Below are 23,133 nucleotides of genomic sequence, written 5' to 3' on the forward strand. Positions count from 1 at the left end.
TGAGAGGAAGCTGTGAACCCGTGGTAGGCGCACGATGGAGCAGAATCCTGGCAAAGATCTGCAGACCCATGGATAGAGAAGCCCACTCTAGAGCAGGTTTCCTGGCAGGACTTGTGACCACCTTGCAGGCTGGTCCAATGGGAAACCACATTGGACCAGCCTGTCCTTGAAGGACTGCACCCCATCAAATAGTGGCCCACGTAGCAGCAGTTTGTGGAGGACTGTTCCCCTTGGGATGGGCTCCAGTTGGAGAGGTTCATGAAGAATTGTCTCCCATGGGAGGGATGCCATGTTGGAATAGCATCAGAAACAGACCTAACATCCATTCCCTGTCTCCCTCGGCCGCTGAGGGGGAGGAGGTAGAGCTGAGAAGAAATGAGGGGTGGGGGAAAGTGTGTTTATAAGGTCTTACATTACTTTTCATTATCCTGCTCTGATTTTTTAAGCAGTAAATTCAATTAGTAGCTCTAATTCCAGCCTGTTTTGCCCATAACAGTATTTGGTGATCGATCTCTCCAGGTCCTTATCTCAACTCATGAACCTTCATTATATTTTCTCTCCCCTGTCCAGTTGCATAGGGGAGTGATAGAGTGGCATTTGTGGGTGTCTGGCATGCAGCTAGAGTCAATCCACTACAGTTGTGCATTTTCTTGGTTCTGTCTGTGAAATAGCAGAAGAAAACTGTCAGCAGTAAGATGCAGCTGACTCTTCTATTATAAACCCAGATGCAGGCTTCCAAAACGTTTTGGCATGAAAATAGCATGTGGGGTTTGGGTTTTTTGTTTTGTTTTGTTTTAGAAAGAACATTTCAAGTCATGAAACTGCTTACAACACAGTATGTTTTAGCAGAGTTTTAAATAAATGTGACATTTTAAAGGACAAGACTCTCCAAAGTTTCAACTTATACAAAGGCTCTATTAGTTCATAGTATACAAATAAATCTTGCAATGGTTGAAATTTCATGCTCCCAAAAATATTGGAACTCTGTCAGCAAAACTGTCTCGAGTACTTACACAGACAAGTCACATTTATTTGAATGGAGCTTTTCTTTTCTACAAATTCTTCACCTTGCCTAAAGATGGCAGCTCTTGCCTACTGCAAAAATCGAGGTGAAAAACTACTAGGAGGAGGTTTGCATACTTTCAACAATGTCAAGATGGTTTACTTAGCACAGAACATAAAATGTTTGGAAATAAAAATTATAACAAAATCTTGCAAATGTAAATTCATAAAGAATTCTATAAGTTCCCAGAAGAATTGAAGCAATAGAGATGGAATTCAACCAGAATATTATCATAATACCCAAGTAAAGTGATATGCTGGGAAGATGAGTGAATAGAATGACATTGCAATGCCAGGATAAAAGTATTCTCAGCATGATTGTCCCAAATATGAGTGAAACCCTAAAAAAAACAGTGTTTAAAAAATATATATATTCAAAAACTTAATGTCCCAAAGCATCCTTTCTCTGCATTTAATCTACATACATAACTATTCCTACAACTTTTACATATAGATGTACTGCCTCAGTTTAACAACAGATTAAAAAGAGTTTTGCTCAAAATAGAAAACAGTTCAAAGAGCAAAGATAAGGCATCCTAGTGGAGAAAAAAAATGTCAATGTTCATTTGATAAGAATTCAGTGTGGTGTGGAGTAAAACATAGGTGTTTTACTCAGCAGCAGATGACACAAGCATGGTTGAATCAATTAGCATATACTTCTTTCTTCAGTTCCCCAACCAGTTAAGAGGTCTTAATTTCCTCCTTTCATTTTTACACTTTGGTTATGACCAGATTACATAAAACTCTTGCTTCTGGGCTCATGGCTGGACAAAGTCCTTACCTGAAAAACCGAAGGCTCCCAGCAGCTTTGGCTTGGCTGAAATGCTATATTGTATTTGCTGCTATGCCATTGCTACCAGAGTGATATAAATTTTTGTTCTGTACACAATAAACGTATCAGTATAGATTGAAATGTTTTCCTGATGATTTTCAGACACATGGGGTGTCTGAAACAGCAGACAAGCAGAACATGCACTTTGTTGAAAAAATGAGACATTTTTATTCCCTACTAAGGGACCACCAATTGATTCTAAGGTCCTTAAAAGCACTCAAAATCCTTAGGATGAATTTGTGGTTGTATTACAGCTCAGTCCACAGACTAATAGATTTAACACTTTTCCTACTGAAATCTCCCATAGAGAGGGGAAAAACCATTTGTGCAAAAAGGAACAACTCCTTCCATCATTATCAATCATAAATCATTGAACATTTTATATTATGTCTGTTAGAAATAACTGCCATATGAGAAAACATCTACTTAAAAGATGTATTTTAATTCTCTTAGGCTACTCATCTGTAATTTCTACTACATAAACTGCATTTCTGCTTTTGTTTTGTTCTTTTACTTCCAGTTTTCTGAAATTAAAAGTTTTAGAATAACTTTTAATTATCTTCATAATTTTTTGTTTAAACACCCCCACCCTGACTCACATATCCATCTTCCCCCACTAGATCTGCAATTCATTCCTTTAGACAAGGGAAAATATCTATTTATGTGCGCAGTATTCCGAGAAGTCTGTGCTACTACTCCTGTTAAGTAACACACACAGTTCCCACTTGCTGAATACTTTTGTTTTGAGACTTTGATGTGTACATACTGAGCATAGATGGAAAATGAGTCAATGCTCCAGACAGACACATTCCTTTTTGGATGTAATATTACTGTTGAAATTCAAAACTTACCAGATTCCTCCAAGTGCTGTGTAATGAAGATTACAATAACTTAGCAGTGTTTTTTTCATTTTCTGTCACTTTCTACTCTAGCAAGTGAAGAATTATCTAGTACCTCAGTATTTTCTGGGGAAGAAGAAGCCTCAGATAAATCCCCAAATCAACACAGCCTGATTCACAGAGGCAAGAGTGTCTGCTCAAGAGAAAATCCAGAATTAATGTATTACTGCATACCACTGCCATCTACTGAATGTAGAATATGCTGAGAGTAGTCATGCATACCTTCCTGCTCTGTGAGCAGAGTTTATCAGGCTTCCCATCACCCTGCCTAATGGGAGCCCTTTCAGTTCCCACAACACAAAGTATATTCCAGAGCTTAAGGGTTACACATAGAGTGCAATTAAGAATTCATAATTAATGACTTGGTCAATTTATCCTCTCAAAGAGTAGTTATAAACACTATTCCAATCTCTTTGGACTTATTTGCTGTCCATAAAATCTTTGTTTGGCATTACAACTTTATTTATGCAGAAATTGGAAGGCACATTGTGATATATTACAATACCTCATTAGTCAAGTCCTAAAATGCTAATTCTGCTCCCATGTCTAATACATGCTTCCATGTTTAATTATTTGTGCAGGCTTGAATCAGTTCTTCTAGGGATACTTAAACCAATGACTTAACACTTACTTGCCTTGGTATTCATTCCAGTAATATTTGTCTGATGTGAACATGGCAAATAATACTCTTCTTAAACGCCGATGAATTGATATATCTTCAAATTCTCCCAACTTTAGTTATGAACAGAATATCTGGTCTTGCATATATCAAATGTTAAGGTTTTATTCTGGAACATTCACCATAAACTTGAGTAATGAAGTGGGCTGTGACATCAGGCAGTTTAGAGGTACAATGGAATGACCCCAAAGAAAAAGCCTACCAGGGTCTGCTTTTGTAGTGGTTGATGAAATTTACCATGTCAGCCACATTGTCAAGAGTATTACATTTAAAAAAATCAGTGTTGTTATTAACTATGCTAAAGATGGGTATAAAAGGAAGCACTAGCTTCCAAAATCACAGTCTGGCATTTAGTCACCATTTCTATTTTTGTCCTCTCTTCGCTCCAGAGTCAACCATTCACTCTTATCCCAGAACGTCTACTCATGTATGTCCCATCTCCCCTGCTCACCTTTGTAGTCTTATCTATATCAGCTGCTCTCTTAAAACCAGGGGGATTGTTATCTACAGGGCATTCAGGGGCATCAACTTGGTTCTACCAAAACTGCAATACTGCAAATAATGGACATTTTAAAAAATGTGTAAATTATTGCACAGTGGGATTCCTAAAACTGACGGAAAACCCCAAAACAGATAAGGACATCTACAAATGGTAGTAAAATGTGAAAATAAGCCCATTAAAAACATACAAAGAGCAAAGGCACATAGCTTTCCTAGTTCTGCATGCTTAGATTTTTGTCTGTAAATCTATGTATATATGGCCTCATAAAATTTGTTTGATGGATTGACCCCTGCACACTACAGATGTGAATAGATTTGAAGTATAGCAAATTTCTCATTATTCATCTTTTTCTTGGAATGGAATGTTCTTTTTTTTTTTTTTTTAAGATTTCTAAAAATAATCTTGAAATTTAATTTGAAATGCTGCCTTTTTACAGAGACCAGAGTAAAATTCTACTTTTACTGATGGTCATATACTCCCTCTCATTCATCAGCATCACATTCATATAATTGCAAGAGAATTATAGAAGGCATTTTTTACTCAAGTAGTTTTCAGCTTTATTGTTATTACAGAGACCTTCAGGTGGATACCAAGAAAAGAAATTACAAATGTGAGACACATAATTTCAGTTGGATTTATAGAATTTATTTGAGCAATAGGGCAGTAAATTTTAGGAACACTCTTAAAAATAGTATGGAAAATTCTGTACATACTGTAATATAAATAGTAACACAAAAGACGTGACTCGGATCTTTCTTCAAGAATAAAGGGGTACTTTTGTATCTCTAATAACTGATAAACAGGCAAGAGAAGTCTTACATTAGCTAGGCACATTCCATTTATTTGAAAAAGGCTATGAACAAGATTCTTGGATGTGCTGATAGCTGGATCCAATAAATCCAATAGGCTTCAGCCAAATTATTCTAAATGTGAAATACCAATTTTAATTTATTTACCAATTTATGTTCCATCATCCCCATTGGATCATGGCCTAAGAGGGATAATTTCCCCTTTAAATCCCTACTTCTAACTCTCTCCTGGAGCCCTTCTGATTACACCCTACATCTTACCTAAAAACGATGCAAGCTTGTAAACCATGAACCAAAACACGTTCTTAAACCTTGAGAAGAAGTGCATTTATCTGCCACAGTGTTTTATCCCTAAATCCTCCATCCTTTGTTTACTGGAAGTCACTAAATGGAGTCAGTTTCTGAATTAATTCAGTTTACTTACTACTACATGCGAAGGAGCACCTGGGTTTAGAAATTAAATGTCTCAAGCTCCTTGCCACATTTTTGGCAAATCTGTAAGTAACATCCTACCGATTCAGTGCTAGTTCTTATGAAAAAAATTGCCCATTATTCAGGCCCTTTTTGGATGTTTCAAACTGTAAAACATCACTGTTTTTAGGAAAAGAAAATGAACTTTGGTGTACATCATGAGACAGATAACTTTTAAAGCAATCCATTTTTTTCAATTTTCTCTTTCTGAAGCACCAGAGCCGTAATTGTGCTGCTGTCTCAGAAGGCGTTATGCGCTCATTTCTATTCTAAATTTATGTTCTAAATTTGTGCTCATTTGTATTCTAAATTTTCTTCACTGCTGCAGTTTTTTTCTCCATTCATCTATGGTAGAAAATGAATGAAGTCTTTTTTGAGAAAGCAAGACCTTCAGTCCTGTAATCCTTGCACCTCTCTACTAAACATCGCAGGACATACTGGGAGCAGATTACCCTGGCCAGGGATGCTGTGCTATTGCAGCTAGCATCATGGCAGTCTTGCAAGCACAGTCCATCCCCAGCACAACGTGGCATGGACTGGGGAAACCTGCCCTCTTTCATGCAAGTGCAGGAAGGAGAAGAAACACAAAGTCCTCTGAGACAAGCTTTTGTCTCCAGGTTTTCCTGTGTCTCAGGTGAAATCAATTTTTCAATAAAACCTTTCACAAAATCAGATCAGTAAGAGTAAACAAAGTAAGCACCTACTGATTTTACTTCAGTTTGCTTTTTCGTAGTATTACACTGCTAACTAGAAAGAATACAGAAGTCCTATCCTTTCCCAGCTTTCTGACTTGAACTCCAAGGACCATGTTTGAGATACCACAACTGTTCATGTACTCTCAGTTTCCCACTCTCTGGGATCCACATCACCATACTGCTCAAAAGTAAAAGCACCTGTGACAGTGCAAAGGCAGAGGCTGGAAAATTCATCCAGACGTAAGACAAAAAAAGTAGGACAAACAGGCATAGGAGTATTTGGTGTTCATCTTATTATCCCTTGGAGCACTTTCAGTGGATACAAAAGAGCTTCCCACCTTTACTCATACCAAGGTCAATCCTTCAGAAGCTATGGATGACAGCTATATTTAACCAAGGCTCATCAGTAGCCTTAGAAGCAGAAAAGGTTGGCTTGCAATCAGGGGAGGATGATACAGATCAGTTCACATCCATGGTAAGGACCCAGACGGATACTTCCCCCTCTCTTCCCTGTGTCTACCCTACCCTTGCCAAGCCATTGCCCTTTGCCTTCTCCCCTCCCTTATGTTCTGCTTGGCCTCTGCACCTTGTCTGGACTCTGCAGAGCTGTGAGTGGGGGCAGAGAGTGACAGGAATAGTTAGCACAGAGAGTGACAGGAATAGTTAGCAATCGCTGCTATGAAGACGACTAACGGCATGAACAGTAATTCCAGGGAGGCCTTCCCACCTCAGCACAGCAATGACTATTTACAGCCTGAAAGGGCTTGCCAGCCACCAGTTCAACATCCTCTTAAGGGCAACAGATTATCCCTAAAGTTGGCTCCTCCAAGACTGGGCTCTGGACTGTGGGAAGGGCATAACCTGAAGCTGGTGGGAGCTAACCCACTCAAGCTACAGAAGAAACATTTAATTGTGTCTGAAGTGTCAGGATAGGTGGACAGGGAGTGGGGAGGATAGCTTCTTCTGCTGTGAACTATACACATTTTTCAGCACTGAGAATATTATGTTCCTCCTCTTCCCCTCAAACTTAGATTTTTCTTCAATTAATTCACCATTTATGAAGGAAACATAATTGCTCACTAAGTGCTTAGACACTGTACTTCCATTTCTCAGAAAATGAAATCACAGCTCAGTTCTGGTTAAAAGACTACTCTAATGGTATTATCATCATCACAAGCCTAAAGAAGCTGAGCCCTAGCTGCAGTATGAATGCAGAAACCAGCACGTAAGAACTGCCCTATCTAAATCAGAATATTTCCCACAGCATCTTCCAAGTATGTCTAGAAATATGATACTAAATAATTTCTCTCTGCTCTGTTCCTTTATAATGTATCAGTTACATGCTGTACCAAGTCATTCATCATCCAGACACAATTTGTACAAATATATGTCAGTCTATAAATTGGCTGTAAAAGTTTCCAAATATTTTTTTTCTGTCACACGTCTACCAGTATTTCACCTTGTCACTAGTACTATGCAAAGGATCTTAGCCAGAGAATAGAAATGTGTTTCAATTGTACATGTGAAGTCTTGTCCCAAAACAATCCCATTCTTCCTGAATGTAAGATTGTCAGTCAGATCCAGGTAATTTAATTTTTGTTGCAGCTAAAAATTCTTTTCAAGTTTTCAGGTGCTAATGTCCTTCTTTGGATATTTTCCTCACTCTTATAAGGCCTTCATAACTAAATATGGGGGGGGGGGTTGTTTGTTTGGTTTTTTTTTTATTTTTAATAGAGAATTTAAAAATACTAAATGAAGCATTCATTAGTGTATGATTAAAAGTGGCGTGATAAAAAAATTCTCCTTTTATTCATAAAAGTAACAAATCTCTTAGATGTTCATTACAAGAAAAAAAAATCTCTATAAAGTTATAAGTCTTTCAAAACTCCAGTTTCCCAAGGGGATATTTATAAGCTAATGTCTGTCAGCTGGGGCACAGGTCTAATTCCAAGACTGGAAGAGCTGTAATGCAAGACTACAATAAAGGGAGGAAAATAAGTGTACATCTCAATGTATCTCTTCGAGACTGGCAACTGCCAAAAACCACTGTGTGAACTGGGAGTTCCAATTGCCGCACTTAGTGACAGAATCCATTGTTTTTGTTCGAATAAAAGTCAAGAGCAACTAAGAAAATAGGTTCTGTTTAGTCTTGTTGCTTATGTTTACAACAATAAACCACAAAGCAGTTGTATAGAAGCAGGTCTCTGGATTTTTGGCTGGTGCAATTAATCTAGGTGCTGGTGTACTCTCAAAGAACACATTTTTGAGGACTGAAAAATGCTGGAAGGAGAGTATGTCCTGATTCTGTTCTCCTTGATTTCAACAGGAGCAAAACCAGGTCCTCAATCTGTGTGTAATTCACATGATCTACTTAGCTAAACAATTAAGTCACAGCTCTGACATCTGATATTTATTTTAAGTTCTTTGAGCCAGATTCTCTTTTCTGAGCCAGCCCTTTTTTCTGTTCTGGTGGCACAGAGTCCATAACACCATGGATTTTCCCAGCTGGAGATTCTACCAGCATGAATAAGTCTTTACCCAACTGGCAAAATCAGCTTTCATGGTATTTCCTGCTCTATTTTTCGCGGTATTTCCTCCTCTATTTCACCCTCTGAATATTTACCATACTCTTATGAGAAAGAGTAAATTACTAGGCCTAGGCTACATTCCTCATTACCATGCTTCAAATATCCTTAGCCTGTATACTTGCCTCTTCAAATTAAACCTATATGGTTAATTTGAAATAATCCTTAGGCTATTGTGACTGAGGTAAAAGCATGGTCTGCTCTGGTGCTTCTTCTGTGGTGTTTCAGAAGACATACAACTGAGGATTCTTCCAGGGTATGTCAGCAGTGAGATACCTCAGAAGCTCTAAACCCACATACGCTGGGTCACTTCTATCTGTGCAGGCCATGCTTAATACTTTAATCAAAGTGCAAGGTCACCCCTAAAGAGCCTTAATCCAAGCATGCCAACCTCTTAACCCCCATCTCCACTCTAAGAGAGCAGAGGGTGAAGACAGGTTCAACTGAAAAATTCCACAATCTGAACAGAGTGTTTGTCAACCATTGTCTGAGTGGGGAACCTTATGGCTCCTTCTATGTTATTGTAGGGGATGCATGCAATGAGAAGAAATTAAGGTGTGACTAGTTTAATGGAGGTGAAAAAGAATCAGGATACTGCACTTACTTGAGTCTACTTTAAGCAACAATGCAGTGTGGAAGTGATCTGCTGGGAAATGTGAAGGCTCACAGAGAGATTGCCTCCTATGTGTGCTGCCGGATGCAATGGACAATGCTAAGACATTGTGAAGGGATCATAAATTATTCAAATTTCATCCACACCTTTGAATATGTTCAGACTGTCAAGGATCTGGGTCCAATCTCAAAATGCATTACATCCTAATCCCTTATGCCTCTGCTCTTTTCTGATTAACAAAGATCTGGAGGTCTCCACAAGAATATGCTGGTACATAGTGTAGGCCACAGCTCTTCCCCAGTGCCTCACGGTGACTTCAGTGTCACAAACAGATATTTTCACATTATAGACTCTGCCTTGGGCAGCTGAAGATTCATCGATTTTGGAGGGAACTGGAAACTGGTAACAAACAGGTTTATCAAACAGAAGAACAAAAAAAAAAGAAGTACGGAAAGTGTGGTTTCTAAGAAGAAGTTAAAAGTCTGCTTGGGCATCTCACTTATTTCATTTTATCCCCTTTAGCTACCATACAGTAGTGCCCCACTTCTGGGGAGAATTCTATTCTAAGGTGTGAGTTCCAGTGAGCACTTATAATGTTCAACAAAGAGCTACCTACCCCAATTATCTTCCAAAACAGTATAATGGTCCAAAAAAGTAGGCTCAGACCCTCATGTGCAGAGATTTTTGGCCAAGGAAATGAGTCAACTTGGGAGGTAAACAACATCAAAGAGAGCAACATTTAAAATGCAGCAGCCTCTTCTGATTCAATGCTTTTTAATCAGCCACTTTCCAATAATTCATTAGGACTTGAACAAAGAGATTGAAGCATTGGCTTCTTCTAGGGCTTCAGTCAAGCGTAATGAAATTATACCAGGATATATTTACAAGGTTGGATATCTTGAACTCAGCTGTAATTATGTTTATTAGTAATTCTTCAATAGCTGCTCAGAAAGCATATTTGTATTAGTTAATCCTTGCCTGTGGAGACCCTTATATTAGCTTGGCAAAAGAACATTAAGAAGGATGGTTTTTTTTTTTTTTTTCCCTCTCAGCAAATCCCTGTTTCCATCAGAAAATGCTGTGGGATCAAGAAATAAGCCAGTTGCAGAGTATGTGGTTACTTTTCTGCTATTACTATTAGCAATCACTTCAGAAAACAGTTAAACCTAGAAAGGATAAAGATCTAGATTAACATACTCTGTGCATACTTCATCTTTTTTCCTTTCTCCTCTGCCAGAGATGTGAGCATGTAAAACAATAAAATACATATTTATTTTGAAAAGTAAAGAAAAAAAATCTCAAAACTATTACAGATCTGCACTACAGAGTTTAAGCAAAAGATCCCTCTTTCAAAAAAAATCTAATAAACAGGATGGCATATTCCTCAAATAATTGACATGAGAAAATGTGGGTATTTTGAAACCCTTGCTATTTTGAATATTAAGCTGTTAATATGTACTTCCCCCTTTCCAAGAGGAAAGACGTATTACAATGCTAATTGTTCATTAAACTTACAAAAGGATAATTCACTGAAAATAATGAGGCATATAGAAAAAACACATTGAACTATTCAAGGCATTATTTACTGAAGTTATCATTCCCTATTCAATTCTATAGAATTGAAATTGATCTATTGAAAAAAATTCTATTTTTTTATGCAACAGAAAACACTTTTCATTAATTTGTCAATTAGCTACTCAGAATCATTAAACTATCAAGATATTTCAAATGATATTTCAGATGAATCCAGAGACTCCAAATTCTGCCTGGAAAGTTATTGGAGGGCTCCTGACTGAAGGCAAAACCGCTCATAGGATAAAATACAGACACGACACATATCTAAGTATTAAGAGGAAATTCACTTTGCGCAATTCTGCAGGACTCTATGCAAAACATTTTGGTTTAGCTATCATGGCTGCTAATAAATGTAGATTTTGGAATATTTGCATAAATTAAACACAAGAACAGCTGCAATACATCAAAGGCAATATATGAACCAGTTGAATTGACTGAATGAAAACTGATGACATGCGCTTAACTGCATGCAAGCCAAACTGAGCACTGACAAACACAGCAAACCCTGTTGGTGTGAAAGGAAATAGAACTGAGTTTGCCAGAGCTTAATTAGACCCGGCTCTTTTTTCTAAATATGAATAGGCTCCAGGTTGATTGCTGTGCAAATGATAATGTTTAACTGTACTTTACATTTCCTGTGCTTATTTTAGAAATGTTTCTATTTCTTTCCAAATTAGAACAGATACAGAACTGTCACAGGTGGATTAATAATGTACCATTTCTCCATCTTAGATACTTTATTCTAAACTACTACTTTAAAGATGTTTCCAGGGATCATATGTCAGGTTTATACTCAGGCTAAGGTCATTTTACCCTATCATAGTTACATAAGGAGACATCTTATAAAGCATAACTAAGATCAAAATATTTTATGTGAATATTACATATAAATGAATCAAAGATAGTGAGCTAGTTACACATACTAATACTGGAAGTTTGATCTTCATAAACAGGTGTAATATACATGCAAACATACATTTCAGTGCGCCAAAAGGTACTGAGCAGAAAGAGCTAACCTTAAATTAAAAAGCAGAAAACACTTTCTATAGTTTGTGACTGAGCAACTTTAAAATTTCTCTGATTTTTTTATACCACTGTCACTGTTATCCTGGCATTCTGAGATAGAGTGTGACTGCAAAGAAAGTGGTCCCCTAATACTTGAGAAGTTTTCTATTTATTCTATGATAATACTTAACATATTTGTAATATTTAATGTCCAGATTTCCTCCTTCTGTCACTCCTTGTTCTGACAGGAAAGAAACAGCTATCCCAGCCAAAAGTAAAGATGGCTTTTCTGCCATTAGATGCTCAGTTCTGGAACAGTGGACTTCAGTATAAATGTGTAGCTAGGATTTATTTCAATGATTTTTAAAGCCCTGACTGCATCTTACATAAGTGATCCTCCATATTCCCATGCAGCTGAATCACACATCCATGCATGGAGTGACTCCATCATGTAGGTAATGTGGAGCCACCCTGTTCATGAGAAGCAGATATGAGTGTAAATTTGCCGTAACTTTGCCAGTCCTATCAACACAAATTATTTATTTTGTAGTGATCCCTTTTCTGAAAGAATGAAAGTTGACTGACATCTAGAAAAGTGACTTGGTACTGAATAAAGGGGGAAATCTGTACATGTTATCTTTATATAAACACCTGGTATTTGATCATATAATAATGGGAAGCCCAAATTGTGGTACTTTGCTAATTTACTAGTGACCAAGAGGTCTATTGAAACTTTAGGTGCCTAGTATCAAATGCAGGCAATTATCCTGCTCTAGATTGCCTTCTGACCCAGAAGGTTTCCCTGAAGGTGACAAGAAACACTTTTATTAGTCATCACTTTTAATTTACTGTGTGAAAGACAAGTTCTGAAAATCTTTTTCCTAAATTTCCTGAATTGAAATTTCTGTGACAGCAGAGAAGTCTCTCATGTATTAGGCATGCTATGTGATTAACAGACTAAGAAGTAATTACTCTATCATGATTAGAGTAATAACATCACAGCTATCTCCTTACTTATTTTAATCCAATGGGATTTAAGGGTTTTACTAATCCAGGGCATACATCCACTACTGCCACATATACTGACAAGGAGGCATTTTCTGACACTTCATTTCAAAGTCATCATAAACAGTGCAGTTTAAGGAAGAAAAATTGTCTGGGTTTTTTCCAGTAGGGTTTTATTTTGCTTTTATACTTTATTTTACAGGCTTGAGTAAAAAAGGAGAAAATAATTTGAGTAGCAAAGCCTTAACTAGATTTGTGCTATGTCACTCAGAATGCTGTCTAAAATCTGCAAGGAACATGGCAATAATTGCTTTGCTGATGTAACTTTAAATGTTTTTCTTTAAGTCAAAGACACGGATTTCAAACCATGTAGTAAGACAACACATATTAAAATGCATTAGAACCAACTTACTGGAATTGAGAAAGAAAAACTTACTAGACTTTAGAAAACAACAACAACAGCAAGACACAAAAAAAAAAGTTTAACTATTCTTAGCATTCAAAATTGTGCCTTTACCATGAGAGGTTTTTGCTTGGCTACATACATTTTGACCCTGTCTTTAAAAACAAAGAATTAGGATCAAATAGTAGCCACAATTTGTAACTGCAAACAGTATTTTCACTGGTGTTAAAGCCCATACTAAGCAAATACATTTTTAAGCACCGTTTTTGGTAAAATCAGTGGAGCACTGCACATCAATGACTTCTTTACACAAACAGACATACTAAAACATAGGATAATATCAAAATGGACACTAGTCAATCAAATGCTTGGATCCTTCATGTGTTAAATCTTGTTTATAACCTAAAGAATTATGCCCTCAGTATGTAATCAATAGTCAATTAAACCCCTCACTAGAGCAACTGTTTTCCAATTGGCCAACATTAAAAACCCACAAAACCTGAGTAAATAGCCTCTAGGACATACACAAAAGTAGTAACCTCTAATTCACAAGTGACAAAATGAAGCACTCATCCTTAAATTGGATAGAAAGGCCTAACCATCAACCACCAAAGCCAAACATAAGCAAACAACTGAGCTGTTTTCTTTCTTTTTTTTCAGTACAATGTCATCTGAATGCATGTAATGAAAAAGAAGATATTTACCATGACTATTGAAGTGTACTTATTCGGTATGTTTTAAAACAAGTCTTACAAATCATTCATATAGGATAATGTTCCATTTCAGTTTTGGGGTATTTTTACTTCTGTGAAATGTACTTGATAAACCTCCAAAAATTTTATTTTTCTAGAAAACAGGTGTTAAGAAGGGGGATATTTTCCCCTCCCAAAAACTACTTTTAAGTGACTTGGAGAGATCTTCTTTAAGAATAAAATGATCTCAATGCAGACAGTGGCCTTGCATATATTTTAGGCGTGGAGCCAGTCACTCCTTTCTCTCTGCAGCCTCTCAGTGGCTCTTTTTGTAGATGGTGCATCTTTCTCGAGCATCTCACTGGTTATGAAGTTTTGTTTATAGCTTTCCACAGTGATGACTACTTTGCAATTATTTTTATGCTGAGTTAAGTACTTCAGAAAAGATAAGCCTTTATAATTCACATTAATAATATTATTCACATTAATAACATAATTTTAGACCCACATGTGATTTAAGAGATATAATTCACCAATTATATCTCTTAAATCACATGTGGGTCCAAAACATCACATCATTCTCATGCACATTGCCCTCAAACCTTATTAATTAAAAGAGGAGTCTGTGTGCCTAGATGCGTGGATGTATGTATAATTCTTTTTTTCATATCTTCTTCCCTGTATACATGCTTATTTAAAAAGCAACATCATCTCCACACTTGAAATGGTACTTTCAAGGCTAGAGGCTTCCTATCAAACAATAAATGTATTACAAAGCCTTATACCTGTGCATGGCCCTTCTCCCACCTCTCAGAGGCTTTCCCTGACAGACTAGCACCTGAAATAACAAACTACAAAAACACAAACACCTGCCATTCTTTCTTGTTAGAAAAATCAAATTGTGGGTAATGTAAAGGAAAAAAACACACCATATATATGTGTATATATATATGGATATATCTGTCTATATATATGTGTGTGTGTGTGTGTGTATATATATATATATAATATATATATATATACACACATACATATATGTATGTATATCAGCTCTTCAATTTGCTCACAGGCTCAGAGCCAAGCTAGACTAATACAAAATTCATGCTGCTCCTCAACTACAGATGGTAATGCATGCAGATTTACTTTGAAACCAAACTTCTGTTCTCTTTGCTATTCACTTTGCTGCATATTGGAGAAGTCCTGGTGTAATACAGTGAAAATTCTGACATTCACTTTTTTGGGGCCAGAGCTGCACACACTAGTAATTGGGTTTCTTGTTGTGCTAAATACAAGTCTTGTAAAAATATTAAATGGGACTAAAACAAAACCCAGAAGACCTCCTCATATTTATCAAAGCAATAGCTCAACAGAAAAGCTTTTCCATATGCTGACATCCTATCTTGCTCCTGGGACAGCACAGTGCACTCTGAAATGTTTGCTGCTCAGGGTACTGCAGTTCAATGAGGCTTCTCCCTTTTTGTGCCAGGACAGCACAATGCCTCAGATATCCTTCACTGGGATTAATGGGAGTGAGAGCAAAACCCCTTGGAGCTCACTTCATTTGAAACACTGCTCTATACTTCACTATATTTTAGGTCTCCATGTATGCAATAACTACATTTTATCTTTGCTCACTCCCTCATCAGCTCTCAGGGTTGGTCCACGGGCCTGACATTCTCCACCACGATATGGAAGACTTCTGTCTCATCTTAGACTTCAGATGCCTTTTGTTCAGTGGCCTGGCTCTACTGTCTGGCAGTTCTATTTGCCAAGCACAGAGTATTGCTGTTAAAAGTCATTTTGCACAATACACCTAAAACCCCAGGCAAGTGGGGACAGGAATGTAGCAGTGGTGTGACAGATCTCAAAGCCATCATAACCATGATTGGTCCGAGCACTGTGCAGAACTGAAGGAACAGACAATCTCTGCAGTGTTTGGGACTTCCTTTCATCAAAGGAAATGAAAATCTATCCTGCCGGCTGGTATTTTTTGGGTGGAACTGACACCTAACCATGGTACAAGCAGAGATAATGGTTCTTCCCACCAAACCCTCTATAATTTTTATTAACTCTTATCTTCTTCTAAGCTTCTAAGTCTCCTGAATGCCCAGCAATTCCTGTTAACACAATACAGTTAAAAAAAAAAAAAAAAAAAAAACAAAAACAAAACACTAGCTTATTTACAGGAATAATTATCAGATGAGACTTAAGTATTACAAAGAACACTGTGTTATGTCATATCATGTATTTTAATTTCTTAGAGAGTTTATATTCCTTAATGGTCTCCTTTTTTTATTCCATATCTGTAATTACATTCACTGAAGTAGTTTAGTATTAGGCACAGCAGATCTTTCAGAATTAGGGACTTCCAGCTGTAATTATCACTACAGGAGAAATTATCATTACAGGAGATTTCTTTAAGTGAGGAAAAAAACCAAAACTTTTCTTATGCCTTACATAGGATACATGAGTTTGATTTAACCATAAACTAAAATAAACCTCAAACATATTTTTCAAACTTAATTCATGGTGAATAATGGTTAAACTAGCACTATGTCATAGCACAACTTATAGTTTTCTGCTGCTCATGTGTAAGAAATTTTGGCATTAAACTGAACTCCTAAGTGCACCCTCAAAGTTTAAATATTTTGAGGGCCAAATTCTCTTCTCTGATATGTTATTCTAAATCTGAATTAGATATGCTCAGGAGGCTAATTTGAACATACTCTTAAACTCAGAGCAATATTTGTCTTCATTCCTTCATGCTTGAAAAATGACTACTCAAAATGTTTTAAAATGTCTTGTTGGTCTCCCAGGACAAAAGGGAAATTTCAGCTCCCTAACACTTGTAAGTTCAGATAGTTCCTTTCTCCACTGTGGTGGGCAATATGTAAGGAAAGAATAGTCAATCAGATTTTTTTTATTTCTCAAGATTCTTTAAATCTAATTACATGGAAGCTATTCTGGTTTTGAGGAAAGTGTTTGGATAAATGTAACAAAGAAAATCGAAGAAGAATGACAAACTATTCTAGTTCCCCTGACGTGACATCCAAAAATAACCTGAAGCTGAATCTTCCCTTTGTGAAAATACATGCTTTCTTCATAAAAAAAGCTGACCACAGTTATGCATCAGAAGCAGGGGATGGTTATAAAAAAGATTACCCATTGAAGAGCTTTCATCACTAAGACTAAAAAACTTTAAGACACTTCTTAGTGAAAAATATAAAATCACACTCAAGCATGAAAACTTCATGGAAATCAGGCAAGTAAAGGATGTTATGACAGAAATTTTAATCCTCCTGGATATAATAACTCTAAGGAACAACTTGTATTTTTAGTGACATCCTACCAGGAATCCTAGAAAATACAAAGCTTGCTTTTTGGGTAGCTGGAATTTCTTCTAAAGGTACTGTTCAGAGTAAGTGCTCATTCTCATTAACCAGGTCACCAAGAAAAACAGGGACAGATCTGTGTGAGATAATACTTTTGAACACGTAGGGATAAAAGAAATAAGAAGTTAAGACAGCTAAAGTGTTGGTGAAACTGGTATTTCTATTGCATTGTTAGTGTTCTGGGTCATACAAGAACCCTGACACAAATTTTCTAATGGTTAAGAAGCACATGACATGGAATATAACCTTGGTTATTAAGGGGCAAGAAAGACCTAAAGAGTCCTTTGCAGGCAGGTCAGAGCATCACACTGTCCCACACAGCTGAGCAGGTTTGAGTGTCCCCTCTATTCAGGCTTGCCCCTTTGCTCTGTGACAAAATCACAGGAAGTAGAGCACAACTCATTCCCATGGCATAGCTCTGGCCCAGGAGCTGTCCATGAACCACCTGCAGGCAACATCCAGATGGGAAATCACAGAACAAAACCACTCTTGCTTTCATATTCCCTTTAAGCATCTGAACTGAGTGGTACATGTACAATGTCTGACAGGTAAGTGTTTCACTCTTCTTTTTCCTGCCTCATCAAAGATGCCCTGTGGCTGCTGTGCTTTTCCATTACAGCCTGAGCTAAATGAGCAGGACCCCATCAATCTAAGGAGGAGGTCCTATCCTCTCTCAGAGCTCTCCCCTGGACATGTGCTGTAGCCACTTGCCCTGTGCTGCCCCTAGAATTCACCCAGTGGTACTCCAGGTCAGCTTTCTCACAATAGAAATAGATAACCAAGCCCCTAAATGACATAAAAGAAAGGTGACTGTGGAGGTGCAGCTCAGTGAGTGGCTAGACTAAAGCTGGAGAGAGTCCTGAAAGTGAGGGAATGAGAGAACAGGAGGGGAAGCACATTTCAGTCCTCCTGCTATTTAACTCACTGATAATACAGAGTAGCATCCTCAGAAAAGACCCAAAGAAAAGAGAAAACACACAGAAATCATTTGTCTTGCATCCTCTGTTCTGTATACAGCACTACTCCAGAAGCTTTTTGTTTCAAACAAAAGAAGTAATTAGCTGCTCAATTGTCTTTTAAATCAGACACTTGGGTTTGATTTTCAGCAGCTACAGACAATCAAAATACATAACTCCAGTTTCAAATGCTTGGCTGAATACTCAACTGAATGCAACAACTTTCCTGTCTGAGGGGAAGATAAGCCCTCTGTTCAGCTGATGATCAGGTACTACCAGCTGGAGTAAAAAGCTGCCATTCATGTGTTGGTGACAGGAGTTATAAAAATAGGCTAATTACTTGTAAGAAAAGACTTGTCACAGTCCTCTATCCCAAAAAACAAGTACACACCATCATGAAAGGTACTAATTTGTATCCTTGGTATTGGTAACAAAAAATGAGATGAATATAAAAATGGGACTATTATTTAAACTTTAGATCTGCTCTTTCTAGGCTGGAGAGACAGCTACCTTTGTGGCTGCCCCTAGGACACTGTACCTATGTCAGGGACAACTGGAGAATTTCTCTAAGGATGTTCATCTGTTCCTTTTGTGTACAACATAGTTATTAAAAGTAATAACTAACAGAAAACACTATCTCACTGTGTATAATACTGATGGGTTTAAGAAAATTCCCCTTCAAAGTTACATAAATATTATGAAATATTTCTACTTTCTATAGTTAAATAGAATTATTTAGTTAAGAGCAAATATCTCAAATGGGAGAGGCTGCCGTTCAAAACAGAATTTTTTCCTTAAACCACTTGATAACAGTAATTCTTGCAATAATTATGGCAAAGTATAAACCTGAGACTAATTCTCAGGTTTATACTACTCTATCTTTCATACTCTTGAAAAGAAGAATGTAAGACTTCAGGTACTCTGCTGTGAAAACCATTTTACTTTTTTTCCTTGGGCTGCGGTCTTGTCCACAGCACATAAAGAATTCAAGCCACAGTAAATAAACAGTTATGACCAGTCATGCTGATAACCTGCAGCATCTTCTCCAGTCAGCACACAAATCCGTGGCAATCTGGTTTGGGCTGCCTTTCCATGACTACCAGAGACTTTACGGTCTGGAAAAGCAAGAATTTCTGGAAGCTCACTGGGACATTACAACCCCTTACAGATGTACAGTGCAATACCTGGAGCAGATCAAGATGGGAATCTTCCATGGCCAGAGCATTGTTTACTTTTTGATGGATAAATTTTAGCCCAGTTTCTTTAGAATGTGCAGCAATCTCTCTGCACAAGTGCCGCCCTACCAATCAGTTGTTCTCCTATTAAATTCTCAATTTGTCACTCAACTTCAAGTTTTTCGAAAATGGAGCCTAATTTCATTTAAAACAGGCTACTGAACAGAAAAGAGTAAGTCTGCCAGCGAGACTTGAGGAGGGCTGCATCTCAGCTTCACCCATTACCAGCCATCAGCCACAAGGGCGCTCTCCAGGGACACAAATCCCTAAGAAACTGAACTTCCTTGGGTTTCCTCAGTGTGGTTTCTCTCCAGCAAGGTCTGTGGCAGGCAACAAGAGAAAAATATTAGTTGGCCACAGCCAGGGACAGTCACTAGATTCTCCTTTTTTGTGGCACTGCACCATCCTAACTCACACAAAGCCCTCAGGCGGCTCCACTCCAGGAGGAAATGCTTTTGCAGGGCTCTGCATCAAGCCTGGCAGTGTCAGTCTCCTGGGCAAGGACAGTGGAACTGTCACCAAGCAGCTGTGCTTGGCCCTGAGCTGTGTCTCACCAGGCAGCTGTGCTTGGTCCTGAACTGTCCCTGCTGTCCCTGCCAGGCCTGGGCCGTCCCAGTCAGTGCTCCCTGTCCCAGTCTGAGCATCCTCTGAAAGGTGAAATAAGCCCCATGCCCAACTCTGTCTGCATCTTGTGCACCTGCCCTGTGAAACTAGAGAAGTGCATCACATGGGAACCAGCAAAGTTGGAGAGGAAGTTTAAAGGAGTACGTCCAGAGAGCTGCTGCTCAGATTGGTCATTTATTCTCTTTGTGCCCATCAGAGCAGCACTCCTCAGACTGGGGAGAAACAAGGCTCTCCCAGTGCTGGGCTGCAGTTCAGGGAAGTTGGAAGGCTTGCTCTGAGGGGCTGTAGCTCAATGGTGGTCACAGCTGAGCCCCCGGCCGAAGGTGCCGAAGCCCCAGTGACCCTGTCCTCCCTTCTGTCTCGGATACCCCACAGCTCGGGCCGGGGAGCGGGGCTGGGCCGCGCTGCCCTCAGCGGGGCTCGAAGTCAGCCGAGGCAGAGCCCCCGCCGCGCCGCCCCGGCAGTGGGAGCGCATCCCCGACCCGCGTTCCGCTCGCCCGCCCCCTCCCTCCCGCAGCGGGACGCGCCGGCCAAGGAGCCGTCGGGCTCGGCCGCCGGAGGCAGCGGCAGGGACGGGATCCGAGGGGGCTGCACGCCCGGGCTCCTGTCTCTCTCTTACCTCCGTGCCGGGCGGCGGCGAGGAGCCGCGGGGGCGGCGGGGCGGCGGCGGCGGCGGCGCGGGGCTCTGTCGGAGGGGCACCGCCGCCGCTGTAGCGCCGGGAGATCACCCGCTCCCTGCGCGGCGGGCGGGGCGGCAGCGGGCGGCCCTCGTCGCCCAGGGCTTGCAGGAGGATGTCGAGGAGCGCCCCCCGCTCGGCTCCGGCGGCGGGCACGTCCCTGCCCTCGGCGCCCGGCGGCGGCGGGGCCGAGGCCAGCAGCAGGAGCACGATGGCGGGCAGCGCCTGCCGCTTCTTCGCCCCTCGCATCTCTGCGGCGCTGGGAGGAGGCAGAGAGCGAAGGCGGTCAGACCGGGCCCGGCCCGCACCCCACCCGCCCGCCCCCCATGCCGCGCCCGGGGCACCCCCGCCCGCCGCTCCGCGCCCGGGGCCGAGCATGGGGCGCGCGGAGCGGGGACACCGGGGGGCGAGGAGCGGGGACACCGGGGGGCGCGGAGCGGGGACACCGATATGCCGCCACCCGCCGGCCCCGCCAGCCCCGTGCGGTGCCGCCGCGCTCGCCCGGCTCCGCGGAGGCTGCGTTTAACAGACACGGATTAGGGGAAGGTTTTTGAGCGCGCCGCACATGTTCGCGGTGCGGGGTTTGGGGGGATTTGCTCGGCTCCCTTTGGCCCCGGAGTCCCCGCGCCCGCGGGCTCTGCCGGCGGAGCCCCCGCGATGGGGCAGACTCGTCCACTGCCACACCGGGGTTCGGGGAGCGAGCACGGACGGCAGCCGGATGGAGTTCACTGAGAAGCAGGTTACATTGGAAGTGCTGCACATCAGGGTAGAAAGGGCGAAAACAATTACCACAGGCTGCGGCTTCGAGAGCGGCACTTAATGCCCTAAGTAAGCTATTCTAATTATAGAGAACGGGCAGGATTAAGAGGGAGGGAAATTCTGTTATTTACAAACTGTTTTCTAGCTGGCCTGCCTTGCAAATCCTCTTGGGCGAAGGAGTTAACCGGAGCCTCAAGGGAGCCGGCTTTCCCCGACGGCTCCGGGCTCTCCCTCCCTCGCTCGCTCCCTGCCGTGCCGGGGCGCACGGCAAACCCGGCAGTACCTGGGGAGCGACCCGCGGCTCGCTGCCGGGGCAGCGGCGCCTCCTCGCTCCCCGCCGAGATCCCCTCCGGAGAGCCGGCCGGCTGGGGCCGCTTACCTTCAGGCAGAGGCGAGCGCGGCCGGGTGCGTGCGGGCTGCGGAGCGAGCTGCGGTGCCGCCGGCGCGGAGCCCGAGTGCCCGCGGAGGCTCCGCCGGGCGCGGAGTGGGGCGCTCGGTGCTGCGCCCGGAGATGGGGGATGCGCCCTTCAGGGCCATGCGCTTCTCTTATATAGTCCACACCGGCGTACTCATCTGAGTACTATCGACTTTAGGTGGGTGGCAGTCGATGGAGACACCTCTGGTAATCACTCTTGGGCTCAGAGAGGGTCTTTTCTGACAAACTTCCTCCTCCCCGTTTGTCCCCCGGTGGATGGCAACTGAAAGCTGCGTTTGAAGTGACTCTGATCTATTTGTGAAATTAGATTTCCCCGAAGATTGGGGAACGCTTACTAATAAAGCTGCCGGCTCAAGAGATTAAAATGTGCTTTAACTTAGCGGGATTCCCTTGGGAGTACAACAAGGAAACTATTTAATTCCCCCCTTTTTTATTGAACCAAGAAGCCGTGAGCAAAGTCTGAAGTGTGTATAAATTTGGTTCTGTTTTGATGTCAAGGAAAGTGGTAGTCTGTCTTTGGCAGGTGAATTCACAAACCATGAACCGTGTAAAAGTTTGCTTCTTCAAAACAGCTCTTTTAATTTTTGACGATGACACTTAATGAAAAGCTCACAAAAAAGGTAGTGACATAACAAAACCATTAAACCCACAGGTTTAAAAACTTGCCTCCTAAAACCCTAAATAGATCAGGCAAAAATTAGTCAATACAATCTCAACTTTTCAGAGAGCAGTTGTATCCAGGTGGTCTTGACAGATTGAAAAGCAATATACATTTTTCAAATTTTACCAGACAATATTTTATGTTGGTTTTTTTTTTTTTGCAAATATAATTCTTTGTCATAAGTTACTATTTAGATATTTACTTAATAAGAGTGGGACAAAAAGAAAAAAAGATTTGACACGTCCTGTAAGATGTGAAAATGGGGAATTTAGATTTGAAAGAGATTTAAACTACTCTGAAACTGCCTGGCACACAACATTTCTCTACAAACTTTGTCTCTGTCCCCAAGCTCCTTCATTCATACCCTTCTCTGGTTGTCTCAGGCAGCACACGCTCTGGGCTGTATCTCACAGGGACTGTGTCATTGCTGGTGATGGGAACCAACTTCTTCCCCACATCATCCTCTGCTTGGGCCATCCTCACTCACCTTTGGGGGTGTGATCCCACAAAGATCAGAGATCAAACCATGTTTAACTAATAAAGGCTTACAAAGGGTTTTGTCACAC

The 23,133-nt window shown here is 40.6% G+C and overlaps 1 protein-coding gene across 1 annotated transcript in view; it reads right to left on the reverse strand.

The window, feature by feature from the left end:
* Positions 1-20,960, reverse strand: part of ALKAL1 (ALK and LTK ligand 1) — a 34,962-nt gene extending 14,002 nt beyond the window's left edge. The window contains exon 1 of the mRNA XM_058035482.1: positions 20,654-20,960. Coding sequence (XP_057891465.1) covers positions 20,654-20,960 — 307 coding nt within the window. The remainder of the gene's footprint in view (positions 1-20,653) is intronic.
* Positions 20,961-23,133: the final 2,173 nt, after the last annotated feature.

Source organism: Melospiza georgiana, chromosome 1 (genome assembly GCF_028018845.1).
Source record: "Melospiza georgiana isolate bMelGeo1 chromosome 1, bMelGeo1.pri, whole genome shotgun sequence".
NCBI lineage: Eukaryota > Metazoa > Chordata > Aves > Passeriformes > Passerellidae > Melospiza > Melospiza georgiana.